The sequence below is a fragment of the Aricia agestis genome, chromosome 17 (assembly GCF_905147365.1).
Source record: "Aricia agestis chromosome 17, ilAriAges1.1, whole genome shotgun sequence".
In the NCBI taxonomy this organism is placed as follows: Eukaryota; Metazoa; Arthropoda; class Insecta; order Lepidoptera; family Lycaenidae; genus Aricia; species Aricia agestis.
The window spans coordinates 12,579,738-12,603,947 of NC_056422.1; the positions used below are offsets into that span (position 1 = coordinate 12,579,738).

General features: G+C 38.4%; 2 protein-coding genes across 3 annotated transcripts; one reads left to right on the top strand and one right to left on the bottom strand.

The window, feature by feature from the left end:
- Positions 1 to 1,129: 1,129 nt before the first annotated feature.
- On the bottom strand, positions 1,130 to 15,604 carry LOC121735540 (glutathione S-transferase 2-like). 2 transcript variants are annotated; one of them, XM_042126388.1, is made up of 5 exons: positions 15,524 to 15,604; positions 10,313 to 10,447; positions 4,728 to 4,895; positions 3,944 to 4,086; positions 1,130 to 1,357 (listed from the first exon to the last, which is right to left on the bottom strand). In XM_042126388.1, exons 2-5 carry the CDS (start codon positions 10,443 to 10,445, stop codon positions 1,187 to 1,189), a joined length of 615 nt encoding a protein of 204 aa, XP_041982322.1. In that variant the 5' UTR covers positions 10,446 to 10,447; positions 15,524 to 15,604; the 3' UTR covers positions 1,130 to 1,186. The 2 variants fall into 2 exon arrangements, with proteins under 2 accessions (XP_041982322.1, XP_041982323.1); XM_042126389.1 differs by lacking the exon at positions 15,524 to 15,604 and adding an exon at positions 11,414 to 11,421.
- On the top strand, positions 7,941 to 22,189 carry LOC121735539 (non-structural maintenance of chromosomes element 3 homolog). Its single transcript, XM_042126387.1, has 6 exons — positions 7,941 to 7,951; positions 16,681 to 16,990; positions 17,224 to 17,398; positions 21,443 to 21,555; positions 21,768 to 21,863; positions 22,088 to 22,189. The coding sequence occupies exons 2-6, from the start codon at positions 16,778 to 16,780 to the stop codon at positions 22,160 to 22,162; spliced, it is 672 nt and encodes a 223-aa protein (XP_041982321.1). The 5' UTR covers positions 7,941 to 7,951; positions 16,681 to 16,777; the 3' UTR covers positions 22,163 to 22,189.
- Positions 22,190 to 24,210: the final 2,021 nt, after the last annotated feature.

The window sequence follows — 24,210 nt, forward strand, 5'->3', positions numbered from 1 at the left end:
CTGTGCTACGTAGTACGTACCACTGCGCTGTGCTACGTAGTACGTACTACTGCGCTGTGCTACGTACCACTGCGCTGTGCTACGTAGTACGTACTACTGCGCTGTGCTACGTAACACTACGCTGTGCTACGTAACACTGCGCTGTGCTACGTGCCACTGCGCTGTGCTACGTACCACTGCGCTGTGCTACGTACCACTGCGCTGTGCTACGTGCCACTGCGCTGTGCTACGTACCACTGCGCTGTGTTACGTACCACTGCGCTGTGCTACGTACCACTGCGCTGTGCTACGTACTACTACGTTTAGCTACAAAGAGCTACACTATGATAAGCTACACAATTTGTTATTAAAAACTATATTTTTGTGAAAATATATTTTATTCCTATACGTAGCACAGCGCAGTAGTACGTACTACGTAGCACAGCGCAGTGGTACGTAGCACAGCGCAGTGGTACGTAGCACAGCGCAGTGTTACGTAGCACAGCGTAGTGTTACGTAGCACAGCGCAGTAGTACGTACTACGTAGCACTAGTGGTACGTAGCACATCGTAGTAGTACGTAGCACAGCGCAGTAGTACGTAGCGAGCACTTTGTAATCAAACTTGTGCCACAGCGAAGCGATACGTAGCTCATAGTGACGTAATTATTAATAGGTAAAATAATTAAAATATACTTCGTGTAAATAACTTTATTTTCACGATAAAACGTTACAAACATTATCTTACAGCTATATTTCAGTAAACTTTAAAAATACGACATACAGATACAGTGTGAGTTTTTAATACAGATGGAACTATGCTTGCTTTAATTATTTTATTATATTTAATGTGCATTACACACCAATCACCATGCATATTATCAAGGCACACAAAACAACATATCATAAATTTGCAAACAAAGCCTTTTTGAACTACGAGTTCAAAAAGGCAACCACTTTCTTTATTTTTGTACCATATTCAAATTCTTCAGCCACTTCATCATCGCTTTAACAAACGTTGACGAAAATGATACTGAAGCAGGTATACATAGAATTTCACGGCATGAGTTAAAAAACAGACAAGACAGGATACTAGCAATACTAATATCTCCCAAACCGCGAGGCTAAAAAGGACATAGATTGTTTTTTTAAATAATTTGTTGTGACTCGCCTCGCCATTTTGACCATTGCTAGATGACACTGCTGCGTCTAGAAGTCACACGGGGGGCACTTCTGGCTGAACTCCTTGACCTTGGGCAGACCATACACGGTGTCTCTCAGCTGCTTGAAGCTTGGGTACTTGGTGTAGAGGTCGTCCATACGCATCATGTGCTTAACATAGTCGATTACGCCAGCGAATAGGAAGTCGCCCCATGTGAGCTGAAACAAGAATTTGGTGAGTTAGAGCCTGATTCACCACTTTCTGATAAAGTGCCAAATAGGCTATTCACAACTTTTTTGACAGATTCTCCATACTTGATCTGTGAAGTTAATTGGTGGATAACCTATACGACAAAAGAGGTAGGTTCAAACTATAAGGATCAACACTCTGCGCTAGTATAAATGGACACAAGGGGCTTCACCACTTCCTGATATGTGTCGGATAGGCTATCCACAACTTATCTGACAGATACTCCATACTTCATCTGTCATATAAGTTGTGGATAGCCTATCCGGCACTTATCCGGCACGGGAAAGTATTTTGTCCCGGAAAAATGCACGGTTCCCGCGCGATAAACGAGTTTTAGCGCAGCGGAGTTGCGGGCGACATCTGGTGATGATGATAAAGAAATATTAATCTTCATTCTACTAAATTTTAGCCGCCATACTTATAAAAATATTGGCACTGCGGACAATGTTCGTCTGTTGATTCTACAACAGTATTAATAATTATGACTTGAAGAGTCTCTTGACAAACAAAAACACTATTGTTGAATTATCCACTCTGTAAATAAGTATGTGGTTATCACACGAATCGATCAGAATTAAGGTGACCTAACCCAAAAGCAATTATGTAGTAGGATACAACGTATACATTAATAGGTTAGGTAGGGTAGAGGCAAATTATTTAATAAAGACTAGCTGTTTCACCACTTCCTGATAAGTGCCACATTATCTGACAGATGAAGTATGGAGTATCTGTCGGATAAGTTGTGGATAGCCTATACGACACTTATCAGGCAGTAGTGAAACAGGCCATTAGTCTCCCTCATAAGTGCCTGTTTCACCACTTTCTGATAAAGTGCCGAATAGGCTATTCACAACTTTTTTGACAGATGCTCCATACTTAATCTGTCAAGTTAATTGGTGGATAGCCTATCCGTCACTTATCAGGAAGTGGTGAAACAGGTCAAGACTATTAATTATTATTCAACATATTTTTAAAAAGGAAGAAGTATCCTATAATATTAGACGTGTGTTGGACGTTGTTAACTCATAGCTATTTTTATTAGATAAGTAACTTCCGTATTTGATAACGAATGACATGACGTTATTTTATCACTTAGTTTTTACTGTATCATGATAAGTGATACAACGGCGATCGATACCACACCGTGACTAGTGAAATGTTACGACCTTGACTAGTGTGAAAAACATGTTTTGTTACCACCTACGTAGCTAAAAGATAATAATATTATGAAATTTCATGTTATACAACAACTTTTGTTACTTCCGAGTAAAAGATTAGGCATGCTGCTTGACAGTTGACGGCATGACATGACAAAACCACAATAGACATAACTACCAGTAGTTCGACTGCAAAGAAACGGACAGGTTTCAATATCTGTCAAATTCGTCGGGTTTCACTAGGATTATGAACGGAATGTGCCTCGCGCTGGCTGATATAATTTATTTTTAAATATTGAAAATAAAGATTTCAAAATTGGATTCTGACAATTTTAATCGCATGTGCCAAAACACAAACAACAATACGAGTTACGACCAAAGAGGAACACGTCCAGCGAATATGTCATAGTTTTAAATTCGTAGGTAACAAGTTAACAACCCTAGCGCCGATTTTCGTCATAATACGTCAAATTTAAAAATTTCAACATCAGTTCTAAGTCGGCATACTCTATACTCTGACAAAACGGAGTTGTGGGCGTCATGTCTTATTTTATAGAAAGTATTCTGGCAGGCTGTTCTAAGCTGTCCCGGCAAACGTTGTTTTGCCATAATATAAAGTATTTCGCCCATAATTATTATTTTATTGAAGTGACTAAATAAGTATGTTACCATGGCAACGTCCATCGCTTTGAGTTATCCCGTCACACAAACAATGGTCGCTGTCAGTCTCGAGTTGTAATAATGTACTATTACTTATTCAACAAATGCACTTATAATATCAATATAAAAAGTAGCCAGTAGCCGATTCTCAGACCTACTGAATCTATATTATATATACTTATATAAAACTCAAAGGTGACTGACTGACATGGTGATCTATCAACGCACAGCCCAAACCACTGGACCGATCGGGCTGAAATTTGGCATGCAGGTAGATATTACGACGTAGGCTCCGCTAAGAAAGGGTTTTGATCAATTCCACCTCCAAGGGGTTAAAATAGGGGATGAAAGTTTGTACTTCTTAACGAGAGCGAAGCCGCGGCCAAAAGCTCGTATGCATATAAAATTTGGTAAAAATCAGTAAAGCCGTTTCGGAGTACGATAGTCGATAACTGACATTGTGACACTAAAATTTTATATACAGTGTGTAACAAAAATAAGTGATAATACTTTAGGGTGTGTACGTGTTCCTTGTAGAACAAGACGATTTTTTTTTTACTTTTGTATGGGCAAGGGCCCGAGCGGCACGAGTTACCCCATACAAAAGTGAAAAAAATTTTGGTCTTTCAGCGCTTCTACTTTCACAGTGAACTCTCTACAAGGAACACGTACACACCCTAAAGTATTATCTCTTATTTTTGTTACACACTGTATATAAGATAAAACCAAGTAGCTTACCTTGCCAAGAGCAAGATGTCCGTTATTCTTCTTGATGATAGCGTCCAGCTTCTCCAGGGCTACTGGGTAAAAGTTCTTGGACAGTTCAGCGTGCTTCTTCTCTCTCACTTCTTCGTGGTCCTCGTATTGGACGGTGCCGGCCTCTGGAATGGTAGAAATGGAATCTCAGCATATTCTGTACGGTATGTACCTACTATCAGAGAAGTCGATTCATAAGAAGATGGCGAACCTATGTAATTTGGTCGCGTTGTGTCAAACCCAAAACCCACGATCACATTGAATCGACATACTTCGACCAAATTACGTTGGTCCGTCAACTGTCTATGAATCAAGTTCTTCGATGGTACATATTCTATATGAACGTTTGAGAGCCCTGATTTTTGCTTGTCGACGATTACATTTGTTATTTCATGACTACAAGAATACGTGTGCACACTTGCATGCTTGTAGCCGTGAAATCTAATTACTTGAAATAGCTGTATTTCGGATCCTACCGTGTGTGTTTGTAATTTGTATTTTAACTGTTTCTCTTTAGTGTACTTATGTATATTTTCCTATGTATATTTTCCTATAGTCTATGGTCGTACGTAAGTTTATTGTGTTTCTTTTTACTGTGCGTGTGTCTGTGTAACTGTATTTCTTTAAAATGTGTGTTTGTATTATATCGGATGTGCCTTTAATGTAGTCTGTATGTGTGTGAGTTTGTATAATATTATGTGTTCCTCTTTCCGCATCTGTTCATCTGTTTCTCTCTCCTATGTTTCTTCTGTTCCTGTATACTCACTGGAGCGGATGTCGTGCACGAAGTCCACGTGCTGGTCGATCTCCAAGTCCTCGTCAGCGTTGGCCCCGGCGATGCCGTACTTGCGGCCGAGGTAGCGCGCGAGGGCAGTGCTCTGCGCCAGCTTGCGCCCGTTCATCTCGAGGACAGGCAGCTGACCGAAGGGGGTCGCTGGAAGATGTATATAGTTAGGCCCACGCTAGCTCTGGACTTATGTACAGGCAGTATAGGACACGGGCTATGGACGGCAGCGTCCTATGGCGTCCTAGGGGGGACGACAGCGTTCTAGGATGTCGGCAGAGTTCGTAGTTCGTATTCATAAAAAATATAAATCCGGTCTTACTTGCGTGCACCAATAAGGATTAACAACCTTAAACTACTGTTTCTGGATGTTATTTCAAGTGACGTACAATTGGACCACCACACATTCCAGGAATTCCCACCACTGCAATTCCTGTGTCGCCAGGATCAGCAGTGGTAACCAACCACGAAACCCTTTGATCTCTGGGGTGCCTAAGGGACAAGCTAGATCTGTCTTGCGACCCGCAAAGAAATTAATCAGAAGAAATGTTCCTACCTTTCTTCTGATTAATTTCGTTGCGGGTAATCTCCTACTCCTCCTGGAGTAGGAGATATTATGTGAGGTATAAGGACCAAAACACATTATGGCACCACACCACTAAAAATCGGCAGATTTTTTAATATTATGATTTTAAAACTTTTCGTCGCCGATTTGCCTTATTGTATTTCGGACTCGTATAGGGACAAATACATAGACCATCGTATGGATGGTCTACGTATTTGTCCCTTAAGATTTCACCAACGCAAAACCCTAACTCCTAAGGGCCTCAGGACTAAGGTGATAACTGATAAGCGTTGGTAAAAACGCTATCGCATTGAAAACATCACACAATCTGGATAAGACATTCAAATATTCAGATCAGCAAGCAAGCACTTGGTAGGTACTAGAACGTAGATTATATTGTTGTGAGTGGTGACTGGTGTGTGAATTGTCAATTGTGATGCTATAATGAATATGAACTCTGGACGCCCTGTCACCAAAAATAAATGTTACTAGCTTACGTCTCTAGGTATAGTTTATACTTCAAACAACAATACCAGAGTAGACAGAATGATAGTTCAAACCATAAAGTTAAGGCGAGGATAAACCCCAATTTGTTATTTCGTGACTCCCGGTTTACCTAGTTCCAATATAATAACGAAGTGTTAAAAAATATGAGATATAAAGCACAAGATTTAAAATACCTTAAACCATAAACATTTTAATAAAACGTAATACTTTGGCTGTAATTAATTGATGAAATAGATTTTTATCGGAGGTGAGTTTGTAACTCACCTCCGATAAAAATCTATTTCATCGAAATATAAGTATTAACTAGGATAATTATACATTTTATTTGAATAAATTGTTAGTAAATCTATATTAAAATGTCCTTAACCGAACAATTTTGTTTCTTAATGTTTATTTCCAAAGACATTTAAAAAAAAACATGAAAAATAGAGAAGACCCGTCCGAGAACCTACAGTTTTATGCTAAGCTAAAATGAATCTTATTGCAATGCGTATACGCTTGGTCTTTTTTTGTGTGCAAGGTTATCGTTTTGGATTGAGATTAATCCCCGCCTTAATATACCTAGCGGAATAGAGAAACAAAGGCCTGAGCAAGAGAGATGTCACTATCAGTAACACTGCGTGGTAAAAAGAGACGTGTGATACACGACAGCAGCACGCTTTTTTTGACGTCCAGTCCGCGGTCCGCCGCACGTTGACAATTTAATCTCATAGAATTCATGTTCAGTCATGCTTGTGTAAGTGTATACGTACACGTATTTTTCACACAGATGAAAACCAATTTTGATTTCGTTTGACAGCTCGAGATTGTTGCTCTATTCCGCTAGGTATATCTATATATTAATACGTGAGCCAAAAACTTTGTATCCCTTTTGACGAAAAATGGGGAAACGTAGGTGAATGAAATTTTGCACAGTTATAGTTTATATGGTGAAGGAGTGCATCGAGCTAATATTATTTTGAAATTATGCTTTTATCATACCGTACATTTTTTTAACAAATAAAACATTACACACACTACAACACACACACTAGGAAAAATGACAGATTATTGAGTGACAAGCCTGTGCATACGAATTATACTCTTTTATTTATGATTAAAGTCTGTTGACAACAAGGTCACAAATTGAAAATGGATTATAGTTTTTTTTTTTATTAAATCTTAGATACTATTAGACAATGCTTACGCGGCCAGTCTGAGATCTGAGTCCTAGAGACAAGAGTTGAAAAAATATTCTAAAGTCAATATTTTTTTACAAAATAAGTAGTCCTAATGTCGTTGAAACTAAGGTCGAATTTCGACCATTGGGCGATCTCTAGTTAACTTTATAGCTCAAACCAAGACACCCGCGCCAAAACTCGATTATCACGAGGGAACCGTACATTTTCCGGTGTAAAAAGCATCCTAAGTCTTTTCACGGGACTAAAAGTATCTCCATACCAAATTTCAGCAAAATCGGTTCAGCGGTTTGGACGTGAAGAGGTAACAAACAGACAGACACACTTTCGCATTTATAATAGGAAGGATGGATGTTGGTTTCAGTAGTATTATCGACATAGTAACTAATACATTGCGACAATTCAAGCGATAATACTGTGGTCTCTGATATAACGTAACACTTATCAGTACCACACGGGCCACGATTGAATTACGTTTATTTGCTTCGCGTAAATCGACAAGCTAGAGCCGATAAAATATAATATTAAGGGCCAGTTTCACCACTTCCTGATAAGGCTATACACCACTTAACTTGAAAGATAGAGTATGGAGAATCTGTCAAATAAGCCTATCCGGCACCTTATCAGGAAGTGGTGAAACAGGCCCTAAGCCTAAAAATATTATAAGAAACTAAGGGCCTGTTCCACCACTTCCTGATAAGGTGCCGGATAGGCTTATTTGACAGATTCTCCATACTCTATCTGTCAAGTTAAGTGGTGGATAGCCTTATCAGGAAGTGGTGAAACAGGCCCTTTATATTATATTTATCGTCTATCCACCACTTAACTTGACAGATGAAGTATGGAGAATCTGTCAAAAAAGTTGTGAATAGCCTATTCGGTACTTTATCAGAAAGGGGTAAAATAGGCCCTTAGGGATCCTATTCTGCTCCAACGACCTTTAATAAATTATTATCGTGCCTATATTGGTGAATATAGTATTGAACTAAGTATATAAAATCCATCCATACTAATATTATAATTTATAAGATAGTATGTCTGCCTGTCTGTCTGTTACCTCTTCACGCCCAAACCACTTAACCGATTTTGATGAAATTTGGTATGAAGATACTTTGAGTCCCGCGAAAGTTCAAAGAATACTTTTTATCCCGGAAAAAATACGGTTCCCGCGCAATAGAATTTTGGCGCAACGAGTTGTGACTTGCGGAGATCAACTAGTAGGGAGTAGGGATGTTAAATGATGAGTTTCTCAGGCGACATGTCGCCGCAACATGTTGTGGGACATGTCGCAAACCAAATGTTGCGCAGGACTGCACGGCAGTCCTGCAGTGAATGGGCCTCACTGATTGGTTCACACTCGGTGTTTCCGGCCGGCAACACTGAGTGTGAACCAATAAGTGAGGCCCATTCACTGCAGGACTGCCATGCAGTCCTGCCATGAATGGGCCTCTTTAATGGATACGAGGCTTATTCGCTTAAAACTACTTTATAGTAATTTTAAAATTGACCAACTGAATCCTAAGCATTATCATGATTCATGATAATATAGTTTTCACGATATATCAATATAGGAAGACCTACTTAGTTATATTTTTATCAAAATTATCAACTTTATCTGTTTACGTGACTCGTGAAAAATTATGATTAAATTATTAAGTATATGAAATATTATGTTATATGAAATATGAAGTAATTTTAATGATGAAGATTTGAATTTTTATTGCTTATTTAGAATGTTAATTACTTTTAATACAATGCCTATTTAAAAATCTTTCGCATGCCTGTGACTGTGCAAATATTAAACATTAGGGTAAATTACTAGTAGATTGGACAGTACTAGTCATTGGAAAAAGCACAAAAACAACACATTTATAATTAATGTTGCTTTAAAAACTGACTGTTTTTCTTTAAAAACAGGCGTTCTTTTACGTTAAAAACAGGAAATTTTTAAAGCAACATTAATAAATATTGTGTTTTTGTGCTTTTTCCAATGACTGGTACTGTCCAATCTACTAGTCATTTACCTTACTTAGTTTTATAAATAGCTGCAGTAGTTTTAATGAAAAAAAAAACTTAATTTCAGAGTGAAATATTCTTGTTAAAGGGCCCATTCACGGCAGGACTGCACGGCAGTCCTGCAGTGAATGGGCCTCACTGATAGGTTCACACTCGGTGTTTCCGGCCGGCAACACCGAGTGTGAACCACTCAGTGAGGCCCATTCAATGCCAGGTCATTTAGCCGAAACTTTTTCGTTTTCGCTTCGTCATAGAATCGCCGATCAAAATGTATGGAATTGACATAAGACAAGTCGAACTTCAACGTCATAATATTAACGAACGCTTTTGGCAATTCCAGACATTTCCATCGGCGATTCTATAACGAAGCGAAAACGAAAAGATTTTGGCTCACCCCCCAGGACTGCACGGCAGTCCTGCCGTGAATGGGCCCTTTAACTTTGGGAGTTAACCCGACAAGCACAAAACGTAAAACACGCCGCGCGTCAGCCGCGTTGGAATACGCTTGTCCCATTGCTTGTTAGGGTTCCGTACCCAAAAGGTGAAAACGGGACCCTATTCATGAGACTTCGATGTCTGTCTGGCTCTAACTCAAGAACCGCTATAGCTAGACTACTGAAATTTTCACAGATTGTGTATAATATCTGTTGCCGCTATAACAACAAATACTAAAAATAAAATAAAGTTAATATTTAAGGGGGGCTCCCATACAAGAAACGTGATTTTTTGGCCTGTTTTGCTCGTACCTAATCAATAATGGTAACAGTTAGGCACTTGAAATTTTCACAAAATCCTTAATTACATTTGTACTTTAATAAATAATAATAAAATTAAATATTTAAGGGGGGCTCCAATACAAAAAACACAATTTTTTGTCTATTTTCAAATTGCCTCCATACCGGTACGGAACCCTTCGTGCGCGAGTCCGACTCGCACTTGGCTGATTTTTTTCCAATTTCTAACTTTAGTCGCTATGCAGTAAAGAATAAAATCTGCATAATATTTAAATATACTCAGATTTATAAATAGGCCGTATAGGTCGCGGCCTCGTCGCGGCTTATTTATTAGGCGGCCACTTCCAACTTCCAAGGGGCCGCAGATTTCGTACATGGGGCAGCGGAACACTCATAAAAAAATATAAATCTGCCATTGAATATACTAGGTTCTAACTGCACGTTCCAGGAGGCACTTCATCAGGCCAAAAACAGAGACAAGCGGAAACCCTATAGCGGAAAGCAAATAATAGTGGTCACTTCCCTCAGCCAGGACTAGGAAGAAGAAGACTAGATATTCATACTCACTCGACTTGATGAGCATGAACTGCTCCCTGTCTAGGCGGACATCCTCGAAGTCCTCTCCTCCGTAAGCGAGGAGCAGACGAAGATGCTCACCCAGAGCCTTCAACGGGAAGTAGGTCAAAGTGGTCTTAGGCATTTCTGTAAGTAAAAAAATAAAAAGCTTAGAACTAAATTCGGAAGACTGGCACTCTCCTAGTTGTAGCACAGAATATATATATTAGTTGTAGTTGCAGCAAGAATCAGCCAGTAGGTACCTAGTTTAACGCAAAAGCTGACTGGAATCCCATAAAATCTTATTTTTTTTACGAAATAAGGGGGCAAACGAGCAAACGGGCCACCTGATGGAAAGCAATTTCCGTCACCCATGGACACTCGCAGCATCAGAAGAGCTGCAGGTGCGTTGCCGGCCTTTTAAGAGGGAATAGGGTAATAGGGGAGGGTAAGGAAGGGAAGGGAATAGGGGAGGGTAGGGAAAGGGATAGGGTAAGGGATTGGGCCTCCGGTAAACTGATATAACCTCCTCGGTTTTTAACAGACTTCCAAAAAACGAGCAGGTTATATGTTCGGCTGTGGATATATTTTTTTAAGTTGGTTTCAGGAATTTTTAAGAAAAAATTGCAAATACTTTTACGGCTTTGAGCGCTATTACGTACGCTAGACTTAGTAGACTTTGCGAAAGGTATGCTAGATTTATGTAGACTAATATAAGTAAGTACTATCTTGCTAACTACGTCGTATAAAGTAAAAGCCACAAACTGCGTAACAACCACAAAGTTAATATAGTTACCTAGCGGAACTATTTAGGTATATTAACTTTATGGTAACAACAAACGCTTGTCAAACTAACCACAATAGTTACAAGGCGATCGACACACCTCCAGATTTATTAAAAACATTGTTTTGTTATTTAAACCGGTTCAATTATTTTTTTTTCACTTTCGATGATTACTTTTTCTTTACGTGGGTGGGTGCAGAGCTGCTGCGGCTCTGGCATTATCTCGTCCAATATGAAAATGTGGCAAATAAGGACTAGGGTAATATTAAATTTACTTGCTATGATATTACAAAGTACTTAAGTAAGAAGTTTTGTAGCATAGTTACAACCAAACAGTATTTACTTTTTTGTGTCACCTTTGTTGGCCGCACTCGCGTCGCGGCCTTGAATACCGGCAGCCGGCTTTTTTGGCCCGTCGATACTCGATAGTTGATACAGGTTAGAATCATTCAAAGCGCATCATCATCGCAAGGTTAGCTCATAATAGAATACTGAATGGAATACAACGGTGTTCTCCAATTTATTAAATACGATTGAATTAAATTAAATAACTACTGACCGTTCTAATTTTAACATAAATTTTATAAGTAAACTAAAAATAGCAACAGCCCCTCTATCATGAGCTCTTAAAGCCAGCCAGAATACTGACTGGCTCGCATTTTGGTACCATGACCTCTATTTTCCAGCCAGTCAGTGGTCACGTGACACCAAACTCACTTCTCCATTGTTAACTGAGTAATAATTTCGAATCATGACAACACTTCTGACATAAGCTCGCTTGCTTTTACGTCAAATACAGCAATTCAATAAACACCAACCAACGAGTAGCTTTTACTGAATAGTTTACATTTTAGTAATTTTATTTATTAATATTACATACTTTTTAGTCTTAAATTATATTGCTATTTAGTTGGTTAGTTACTTAATAAGTTATATTTTAGTCTATAGCATATATTTTAGTGAAAATAATTCGTTATTAAAACCAAAAAACTAAACATTCGAAGTGTCCAAATTTTTGGAAAACGATTAAGTAGGTATTCTCAAGTTAATCACGAAGTGATACATAAGAAACGTAGAGACCTTAGTAATCCATTTAGTGTTAGTGAGGTTTCAGAATAATAACATAAGTGAGGTGTAGTATACCTATATGTCTAGTCAACAATAAGGTTTGCATTTGTGCGATGAGCTAAGACTGCATTGATTTAGTACACAAGAAACACATACAAGGTATAAGGAACACAAGTGTTGTGTATAATTACTTACTGTAAAACAAGTATGAATTTTCACCAAAAACCTACAGGTACAATCTTATAGTTGCATTGTAGGTTTTTGTGTTATTTCACAAACTATTTCCTTGTAAATCTGAAGTATTATTGGTATATGCATGATAAACACTGCACCAAAGAGGTAAATTCAATATTACTTACTTTTAACAAGAATTTTCAGAACACAACCTTTTAAACTTTAGATGTATGTATAACATGCTCCGGATAAACATTGACACACCTAAACTTCTAGAAAAGTTAAATAATTGATAATATCATAGAATCCCAATTAGCTAAATTCTCATATGAGCACTTTTTCATTTAAGTATAACTTCTTCTCTTGACTACAATATGGTATTATATGATGGGAATAGTGTAAATCACTAAATTTTACTCAAAAACAAAAACCTACATTATAGTACTTTTCCAAAAAAGACTTACTTAATAAGAATTGCATAACAAACATATGGAACTTATTGTTCATAAAACATAATATTATCATAGGAACATATATTATTATGTATTACCAAAAATACTTTTGTACTTACCTCAATAATAATAATAAGTATTAGTTTTATATTAAATTAAAACTTAAAATACATGAGGACTTACTATGTACTTCTTAGGAACCTATCTTAGGAGCATTTCGTACAATCTTTTGATTGCAGTAGGTCTTTGTGTTATTTCACAAACTATTTCCTTGTAAACCATGCATGATAAACGCTGCACGAAAGAGGTAAATTCAAAGGTATTACTTTCTCAATAACAAGAATTTTGAGAACACAACCTTTGAAACTTTAGATTCATGTATATTCACGAATAAATATTGACACACACACATACACCTAAACTACTAGAAAAGTTAAATCATTGATAATATAAAATCCAAATTAGCTAAATTCTCATATGCACTTTTTCATTTATAACTTCTCTTGACTACAATATGATATAATATATAATGGGAATAGTCACTAAAACTCAAAAATATAATCCTACATTACTTATAGTACTTTTTCCAAAAAGACATAACAAAAATTGCAAAACAAACATACTTATTGTTCATAAAACATAATATTTTCATTGGAACTTATATTATTATTACCAAAAATTCTTTTGTACCTCAATAATAATAATATTAGTTTTATATTATTACATTAAAATTTAAAATACATTTTAAATTTTAATGTAATAAGGACTTTAGTAAGTCCTCATGTATTATACATTTTAAAAAGATGTGGTCGTTTTAGGGACCTATCAGACAGAGTGGTCACGCGTTGAAGCATTTGCGTTGGAGCAGTCAGTGTGTGACTGAGGAGCAATTCTGACACATTCAGAACTCCTCCTGTGTGAGTATATAGAGATACTCACACGGGAGGCATTCTACAACATAATACAACACAAAGAACACAAAACCCTTGACCGCTCTCTGTCTGAGATATCCCAGGCAATTTCCCATAGTTGCAACTTGCAATGCAGTTTCTAATTGTTATTGGTTTGCCAAATAAAAGTCTGAAATTATAATATTGTTTTTATCTTTCATCAAAAGTTGGTATTTGAACTCCTTTAATAATAATAAATTAATATTTACACAAGGGATATTTGATTCATCTTCTTTGATTTTAAGTGACAAGACCTTGTTTAAGATTTCCGCTGTATAAATATTTTTATAAGTATAATATAAAAGAGATTTAACACTTGCCTATCTGATACTAGGTTGATAATAAGGTTTAAGACAAATGTAGTACCTATTGATGAAAGCTGTGTATGAATATGTATCTAAGGTATATTTAAGTGAGAAAATAAATGAAAAAACATTTAAAAACGAGTATTTATTAAATTTCTTTTAATTAAAGCTTTTGAGTGAATATATATTATCTTCCTAGGACTTCGTCATCATTACACTTGCAATTCTTTATTATAAAATGTAGTACTTATAGTATCTCAGTGTTAGCAATCATCCTTTATCCTGAAAAATATTTGGTTCAGCGTACACAGTACTAATAATGTAAAATGCCTTACAAGGCACGAAAAGGGGATTATTAAACTTATAAATTGCCTGTTTATGTTACAATAATACCTATTTGAAAGCTCAAAAAAACGTAGGTGTTCAAGAATGAGTTCAAGTTCAACAAACTATGTTCAACTCATGACATCAACTCTGTTGTAATGCATGTAATTGTAATCCACAAGTTTGATGCATTTCTAACACTTTTTCATGGTAGATTATTTAGCGTAGGTATCAAATAGGTATAGGATATAATAAACTTATCAATTTCTTGCTTAAAACATAATCTCTATACTTAATAACAATATCTAATTATCTTTTTTTTTGTCTCCTTCTTCTTCTCTTTTTTAATTGCCGACTCAGTTAGTTGCCAATGTCAGAGAATTCTTTCTCCTCTAGATCGCCATGCTTGTGATAATATAAACATGAAGGAGTGTTATTTTCTCAGTGTTTTCATAAAGGGCTTATAAAATACCAAAAAATATAAATAAAACCATTTACACATTTATAATAATTACCTTTAAATACAATAAATCGGTGCAAAAGTAACTATTCCTACATTGACCACGTTATATATTAGAAAATAGTATATTTTATAATAAAAAATATCAATCTTTTTTTAAACTATATTTTCATCTTGATTTACAATTTTTCCGTTAGTCGTTATGGCTAAGCCATTTCAATTCCTAAAAAAAAAACAATTCCGTTAGTCAAATTTGACGTTCGTGTTTGACATTTCTTAATCCAGTTCAGAGACAAATATTACAGGTTAAAACCATTCAGAAGTAAAAGTGCAAATGATACCGAAACAGAACCACTCACTTTACAACTGTTTACATACCTGCACGGATTAGCTCAGGTTTTGACAAAGTTAATGATAGGGGTCCTGGTTATGTTAAGTACCTAGTTGAGCTCTAAAACAGAACAAATTCGTATGTTTCTGGTATACTTAGTACCTAGTTATTGGAAATGTTAGACGAGCCTCTATCATTTGCAGTTACATCCGGCAATTTCGATAAGTATTAATAATATATTTGAACTACTATAATTATACCGCAAGTACAGTCGCATTTCTTTATTATTATCATATAATATAAATTATATTAATAATATATCGTGTTCTCATCACGCCTTAGAGTATAATAATAACGAAGTTATTGTGTACGTACCGAATAGTCTTTACCGGAGCACCGAGTCAAATAAACTGCAAAGATAAACTGAGGAAATATTATTTTGTTCGACTCGTGGCGTCGTACGAGCGAGAGACAAAATAAAGACGATGATGTCATTCGCAACATTCCAATCATATTTTGGTTTTTATGGAACGACATGATCAGAGTTAAAAGTTAAGTTAATTATGTGCTTAAAAAACTATTGAGTAAATTATGATGTTACCTTAAAATCACTCTTTTTCACAAAATAATAAAATAAAACTTTATTTTATAGTCTGTCAAAAAAGTAAAGAAATTAAAAAGTGGCAACATTGTAGTGTCATCCCTTTCAAATCAATCTAAGAAAAAAGGGATGACATTATTGACATGATTTAATTGCTGATTTTTAATTTATAATTATTTGTATTGCATTATGTATTGTAATACATAATATAAGGACGGCATTATCGTTCTACGATAAAGTCCTTTCTTTTCTAGATAAAAAAAAGGATGACACTACGATGTTGCCACTTTTTAAATTCTTTCTCATTTCTTCACTTTTTTGACAGACTTTACTTTATTTTATAACAAAAAAAATTGAGTTTTTCTGGGAATATGAAAGAGTGATATTGTTGTGTTTTTGTATTATTTTCCTAAAATTGTGTTATTTTGGTTTTTAATGTGTAATTTTGGTAGAATGTTAAATATTCGATTGAAGCGTAGCAAGTGATACAACTTCAAGAAACGTGCCATTTTGTGTTCCCTCCAAAACTCCATCGAAAGTTTTAGTAAAGGGTCTACCACTTTACTAAAACAACTGACTTGACTCGTTGAGTTTACTGACTACTTTTTTAGACTTTTACTAGACTTTCAACTTGACGATCATCTGGAAAAAGGACTTAAAATTTTGTAAACTTTTCACGATTATTTTTTTCCCCGCCATATTTTACTTGACACTAGCCATGGATAAATAGCCGAGCGCCATAGTATAAAAAAAACTGTCAAATGTCAACGTCAGTGTCATGTGACGTCGCTGATAGCGCGAAAATCAGAAAATTTTGTAAACATTTGTTTTGTTTTATGTTTGATTGTCGTAAATAATAATTTTATTACCTACTTTATTCTGCACATAAACTAGAAGATACTCATTTTAAGAGACTTTTAAATTATCTCAGGTTGATAAATGATAACTACAAAACATCAGCAATCACAACTTTTACCAACTAAAGGTTTAGGATCAATCATTTAGCTTACTTGCATTGTGGATACAAAATGAGCCAACGAAGAAGTAGAGCTTCGAACGAGGTCGACTTATCACCGTTACAAGACGCAATAAAAGAATGTGTGAGGTTTGTCGTCTGCCGTGAAGGCAGCAAGTTACCGATCAAGAGGGCTGAAATAATAAAACACATCAATACCAATAATCAAACTCCAGCAAACCAAGTAAACGTCGTAATAGTTGAGGCAAATAAGATACTGAAACGTGTGAGTAGCATACAAAAATATTTAATTGTGTATAAATGTAGTATTTACAGCGACCAACCTGCTTGTAGTTCTTAGTGAATAGTAATTATCGTTAATTGTTCACCTATGATTTCCTAAAATTAATATTTTCAGTCTATTAACATTACATTATTTTTTTTTTATTCTAAAAATACAGTGCTATAGTTTCTTTACTTACCACATTGGTATAACCAAATTTTCATCATTTATTTCAGGTGTATGGGTACAAGCTGGTGCAAGTTGAGGCTAAGAGTGGTATTCAATACATAGTAGTATTGGACGAGCCCTGTCAGGATGCACCATTGTCTAATGCAGTAGACCCGCATCAACGGAAACTACTAGTTGCTGCTCTTACACACATTTACATGACAAACGGACCAGTGAAAGAAGGTAATGTTTTCATTTTAAAAGAGCCGGACTGAACATTACACATGTATGTAACAAGTTGTTGGTTATTTAAGACTTTGTTTATATTGTTACGGTACGGCATCAGGTGCGCAAGTACATACTCGAACCTTCTAGAAAGGTCTAATGTTTGTTTACATGTTTACCCTTTATTTGTTAGCGTGTTTGAATTTAGACCTTATGACTGAGTCCATAAGGTCTAAATTAAATTCAACTTACTGCACTTATCGCAAGGACGGCAGTTTTATTGTGGCACATGCCCGAGCCTACTAGAAATTTCCCACGGTTGTTTACTTGTTTACGTGAATCGGGAAATTTCTGGAATTCGTCTCGCCATATAAAAAGAGCCGCAGGCAGGCCCGGCAATTGAGTTCAATCTGAGCGATCTTCAAGGCAACATCAAGTGATCAATAGTGAGTGAACCAGTGAAACCTGCGACTTGGCTACGACCTAGGACAGTGATAGTGCTTAGTGATTGGACCTAGTGATAAGTGTTCGGACTTAGTGCTAAGTGTTGTGACCTAGTGTTTAGTGCAGTGTTAATAAAGTCTTCAAGAGAGTCACCAGGTCTTTCTCTCCAAATCCTCGAACCCTAGCACGTAACAACTGGTGTCAGAAGTGCGATTTGGAGATGCCATTGACTCCGAGAGAGGACTTCAAGGGGAGTGTCAGGACAAGGGCGCAGCGAGCTGCTGCCATTGACTCCGAGAGGGGAGTTGCGGAGGCCACACCCACTGGGGACCAAGCTCCGCCCACTGAGGGACAGGTCCCACTCACTGGCCCCGCCCACCTGGCTCCGCCCACTGACCACGCCCACCAGGCTCCGCCCACTTTGGGCGAAGCCACGCCCACTGGCTCCGCCCACCGGGACACGCCCACTGGCCACGCCCCTCAGGCTCCGCCCACCAGGCCCCGCCCACTCAGGCCACGCCCACTGGCGCCGCCCACTGGGCCCCGCCTGCTCAGGCCCCGTCGACTAGTTCCATCTATCCTGCTACGCCCGTAGTTTCTACGGCCCCTCAAATGGCCCTTCAATTGGAAAGCATAATTGAATTAATTCAGGCTTTGCAGGAGTCTCAAAAAGCTGAAAGTCAGGCGTTGAAAGATTCTCAAAGGGCAATGATGGAGGCACAAGACCGCAAGCTCGGCGCTTTGCAAGAGTCACAAGACCGCAAGCTCGGCGCTTTACAAGATTCTCAAAGAGCTGAAATTCACGCTTTGCAAGAGTCACAAGACCGCAAGCTCGGCGCTTTGCAAGAGTCACAAGAGCAACAAAAGGACCTCCAAGAGAAAGCGCTTTTAGCTATAAAGGATGTCAGTGACACGGTGACTAAGCTTCGTAAAGATGTCGACGTAATCGACGAACGAGTTACCGGGTTAGGGGTTGATGTGGAAAATGTGAAAACTGGCCTCACTGAACTACAAAAAAAAGTAGTGCGCCTGGAAACCACAGGAGTCGCGACGTGTAGTGGAACTTCCGGAGTGGCACACGGGCCACGAGTAAAAGTACCGCCATACGACGGCACTACTTCTTGGAATGCTTATCGTCAGCAATTCCAGACTGTTGCTTCTGCCAACGGATGGAATGATGAACAACGCCTGACCGCTCTCACTGTTGCGCTCAGAGGGCAAGCTTTGTCGGTCCTAGAAGCGCATACAGGAAATGGGTTTAAAGACCTGATGGAGGCACTTGAATCCAGATACGGGGAGCGACACCTGGAGCACGTGTTTCGTGCTCAACTTCGTGACAGAGTCCAACGCTCAGGAGAAGGATTACAACAATGGGCGTTGGAAATTGAAAAACTCGTCAAGAAGGCACACCCAGGAGCTGACGCCAAGATGGTCGACTCCAATATTGTGCAAGCATTTGTCGATGGAATCAGGGATCTGGAGGTCAGAGCTGCAGTGAGGCTTCGTCACCACACCTCGCTTAAGGAAGCATTGGCGCATGCTTTGGAAGTCGAGGCTGTTCGCCGTGACATACGACAGACCCATAAGATCCACGAGGTCTCTGAGGAAGTCAAGGAGGTCAAGGCTCCCACGAAGAAAAGTTTTGGAGCCATGTGCTACAAGTGCGGCGAGAGGGGCCATCTTCAGCTCAACTGCCCACAGAAGGAGATTAAGGCTCCTACGAAGAGAAGTTCTGGAGCCATGTGCTACAAGTGCGGCGAGAGGGGCCATATTCAGCTCAACTGCCCGCAGAAGGAGACCCAGATGGCAAGAATGAAAAGGATCGAGGAACAAATGGAGGAGTTGAAGAAACAAGCGGTTTCGTCCCCTACCCGGAATCATGGGGAACGAATAGAATCCAGAACTAAGGGGCGAGTACTGGATGACGCGGAGAAAGCCCCGGTAACTGTTACCTCCCAGGCACGGAGCGGAACAAAGACAACAAGTAATTTGGGGCACATGGAGAATGAAACTATGAGAAAGGCTCAAGAAAGAGATGACGACCTTCGGCACATCATCACATGGAAGAAACGGGGTAACATAAAACCAATCTGGAGTGAGGTTGCACCCACTGGCGCTGTCACTAAGGCGTACTGGGAGCAATGGGACAGTCTGATACTTCAGGACGGACTACTCTACCGGAAATGGCAGAAGGCTAACGGCAGAGAGTTCTATTTTCAGATAATTGTCCCAAGGGCAAGAGTACCAGATGTTCTCCGCGAGATACATGAGGACGTATCAGGGAGTCATCTAGGCGTCAAGAGGATGCTAAGGAAAGTGCGAGAACGATTCTTCTGGTTGCATTGGAGAGATGATGTGCAGGATTGGTGCCACAGATGTATTACTTGCGCTGCTGTAAAGGGACCACAGACCAGGAGTAGTCGTAGGAACAGCGTGGCGCGTTACCATGGCAGTAACAATGATGCTCGGGACGAGCATCTCTAAGAGGGGAGTAGTGTTACGGTACGGCATCAGGTGCGCAAGTACATACTCGAACCTTCTAGAAAGGTCTAATGTTTGTTTACGTGTTTACCCTTTATTTGTTAGCGTGTTTGAATTTAGACCTTATGACTGAGTCCATAAGGTCTAAATTAAATTCAACTTACTGCACTTATCGCAAGGACGGCAGTTTTATTGTGGCACATGCCCGAGCCTACTAGAAATTTCCCACGGTTGTTTACTTGTTTACGTGAAATCGGGAAATTTCTGGAATTCGTCTCGCCATATAAAAAGAGCCGCAGGCAGGCCCGGCAAGTCAGTTCAATCTGAGCGATCTTCAAGGCGACATCAAGTGATCAATAGTGAGTGAACCAGTGAAACCTGCGACTTGGCTACGACCTAGGACAGTGATAGTGCTTAGTGATTGGACCTAGTGATTAGTGTTCGGACTTAGTGCTAAGTGTTGTGACCTAGTGTTTAGTGCAGTGTTAATAAAGTCTTCAAGAGAGTCACCAGGTCTTTCTCTCCAAATCCTCGAACCCTAGCACGTAACAATATTAAAGAAGTCACCTCTGTTTCTTTCAATATTTTAAAATACTCAGCAGATTTTAATGCTGTATTTTATTGCTGTTGTTCTCTATAATTGTAATAAAGTTAATCAAGAATGTTTATATTGTATACTGGCCTTTGCCCGAGGCTTCGCTCGCGTTAAGAAGTATTATTATATATAATCTTTCATCCCCTATTTATCCCCTTAGGGTTGGAATTTAACTTTTTTTTTTTTCTTAAGGAATGCCTACTTTACATGCATAGCTTTATGCATGCAAAGTCTTAGCCCGATCGGTTTAAAATTGTCAAAGTTTCATACAAACTTTCATCCCCTGTTATAAAATAAGAAAGAATTTATCAAAATCCTTTCTTAGCGGATGCCTATGTCATAACATCTACCCGCATGCCAAATTTCAGTACGATCAATCCAGTGGTTTGGGCTGTGCGTTGATAGATTGATGACTGACAGACTGACACTATGTTATGTCAGTCTGTCAGTCAGTCAGTCACTCACCTGTGAGTTATATGTAATAAATATATTTAGATTTGATAACATTGCTAAATAAAATCATCTATTTTGAACATTCGCAGAAGACATGTGGAAATTTCTTGAAGAAGCAAGTTTGTTGGAAGAAAATGATCATGCTGGGAGAAAAATATTAACCAACACTTTTACTAGGCAGATGTACTTACGATATCATAAGGTAATTAATATTGTTTAGCACAGGCACTCTGCGGTTCATACATCTCCCTTGAAAATAATTTGTAAATATCTGCTTTTATGTTTCCACATAATATTGACAAATTTTTGCCTCAAGAAATAGCAAGCAAACAACTTTGTAAAGTGACACAGTAGTTTTGCGATCTCTTCAAAACAAAATTATTATGGGTTGAGTAATATTTTTTCTTTTTACAGATAGGAGAGGGAGACCTAGCTAAGTATGTATTTGAATGGGGACAAAGAGCGGAAGAGGAAGTTCCAAAAATGTTTTTATTGAATAAAATGGCTGAGGTTTGTATAATTTTGTTACATTTTTTAATTTCGTTTCTCATATACATTTAAGATTTTAAGTAAACTTTTGCTTGCTATAAAACAAGTTAAAACTGTTATAATATCTATTAGTTGTACTTTACATACATACATAATATTGTCAATTGTGTATGACATTGTTGTTGTTATAGGTTTTTATGGTTTTCATTTTAATTATTATTATATATTCACTTATCTACTTTTAGGCATTGGAAAAAGAACCCAACCATTGGTATGAACAATTCAAAATAGCTACGGATCAGCAAGCTCCTGCAGAATAGTTAGGTATATATGTACTTATAATCTATCATGTTTTAATATTTTCAAATATTGTTTGATTGTAATAAACTTAATACTTAAATAATTTTGTTTCGTATTTGGTTCTCTTGTTTATTGCATTTGCATTGCCTAGTAGCTAGTAACTTGTAAGATTCATTTTTATTCTCAAAATTTGTAAAATAATTTTATTTTAAAGGGGGTGAGGGATAAATTCAAATTCAAATCATTTATTTCGGGCATCATTCGGGCACACGTATAACAAATACCTATACATATAATAAATCTAACATACATATATAATAAATACCTTAAAACTAACATACATATTTTATATATATTCTTAAAAACTAACACTGTCACGTTTTGCCGGCGACGTGACTCGCTTCGTCCCGGAGTCTCCCCCTGAACCTCCGATAGACTACATCCATCGATCGGCCAGATCTCCGGCGCCTCGAAAGTCGACAGAAGATGCGTCGGTACTCTCACCACAAAGGAGCTAAAGTTAACCTTGTGGCGAGATTGCAGACGCTCGAACCTCAGGCGCAGAGTCGTCTTCTTCTGGATGTAGTCCACGACGTCCTCGACCTCCATGGGCCAGTGCAGGCGGGATATGTACAGGGGCGTTGCGGGGACCTCGCTCCGCAGACGCAGCTCAGGTACATATGGTGCGGTGCCGCGATGGTTGCGGGCGGCGGGCTTCTTCCTCCTCTCCACCAGTATGAAGCCCTCCTCATCGCACCTCCTGCTCTCGTCCTTGCCAGGCCGAGAAGACTCCACCTTGCGGCTCTCCTTAGTCTCGCGACTCTTCGGAGCCTTGCGGCTCTCATTATCCCCATTAGTTCTCGCCCGCGGGGGAGGTGCGGGGCGACCAGCAACAGTCGCAAAGTTTTGCTGAGTCGCCCGTGGACTCGGCGTCGGCGCAACCGGGAGGGGAACGCGGGCGGGGGCGGCAGCAGCGGTGTTCGTTGACCCGTCCGATGATAATGCTGACGGGCTAAACGTGCTCGCTTGCGCGCCTCGACGTATAGTGACGTAAGCGGCATCAGGTGAACTACTTATTGAATTACCACTTTTTAATTGCGATAATTCAATACGTAAGTCACTTATCGTTGACTCTGATGCCTGCAATCTATATCGAACTCCGGCCAGCTCCTCCTTCAGGAACTTGATGTCCTTCAGTAAGCTGACGACGTCGACGTGGTCCAGCGTAACGGGCGGCAGTTTGTGCAGCTACTTTGCCACAAAAACCAGAAATGACTTTTAGAATTATTTTTAAACGATATTTTTGTAGCATTTTATTTTATTTGTATTATTATTGAAAATTCACAATGTTTATGTACTATTTAATTTTAACTTTTAATTTAATTTAATAATTTAATGTTATATATTTTATATGGGTTTATTGCCTGCAATAAATGATTATTATTATTATTAAAAGCCGGCACCTTGTCAGGATCCGTCTGCTTCAGCAGGGAGATGATGTCCTGCACGCTCCTTTCCGTTCCGTCTCTTCGGCGCGACGGCATGTTCGCGCTCTGTCCGAGCATCTTGTACAGCAGCTGCTTGCCCTTGCAAATCTCCTCGCTGGAGAAGGAGGACTTGCAGATATGCATGATGCTGACCTCGTCCATAGTGTCGATGGCATGCTGGATAAACGCCAGCAACTCGTTGGCCACGAGCGCCATGGTCACGTCACACGTGCGATAAATGCAAAGACCTATATAGTTGCTTAAGTGAATTGACAAATGATTGGATAAATGGCATAAAATATTTTTTTGTTTTATTGTTGAAAATAAAAGCGTCATGGTCACGTCACACGTGCGATATGCGTGCGATAAATGCGAAGACCTATATAGTTGCTTAAGTGAATTGACAAATGATTGGATAAATGGCATAAAATATTTTTTTGTTTTATTGTTGAAAATATATATGCTTGTTACCTACTAATAAAAACAGAAATAAAAAAATTACCGTCATTTTGCCAAACCGCTGTCATTTGCTGTCATACAAAACGAAATGTCAATGTCATTGTCATATGTTTCACGAGCGT

Coding starts and splice junctions, on each gene's coding strand:
- LOC121735540 (XM_042126388.1), bottom strand. CDS start 10,445: ATGCCTAAGACCACTTTGACCTACTTCCCGTTGAAGGCTCTGGGTGAG. Junction 4,896..10,312: donor GTTCATGCTCATCAAGTCGA/GTGAGTATGAAT, acceptor TACATCTTCCAG/CGACCCCCTTCGGTCAGCTG. Junction 4,087..4,727: donor CGTGCACGACATCCGCTCCA/GTGAGTATACAG, acceptor CTACCATTCCAG/AGGCCGGCACCGTCCAATAC.
- LOC121735539 (XM_042126387.1), top strand. CDS start 16,778: ATGAGCCAACGAAGAAGTAGAGCTTCGAACGAGGTCGACTTATCACCG. Junction 17,399..21,442: donor AAACGGACCAGTGAAAGAAG/GTAATGTTTTCA, acceptor GAACATTCGCAG/AAGACATGTGGAAATTTCTT. Junction 21,556..21,767: donor TGTACTTACGATATCATAAG/GTAATTAATATT, acceptor TTCTTTTTACAG/ATAGGAGAGGGAGACCTAGC.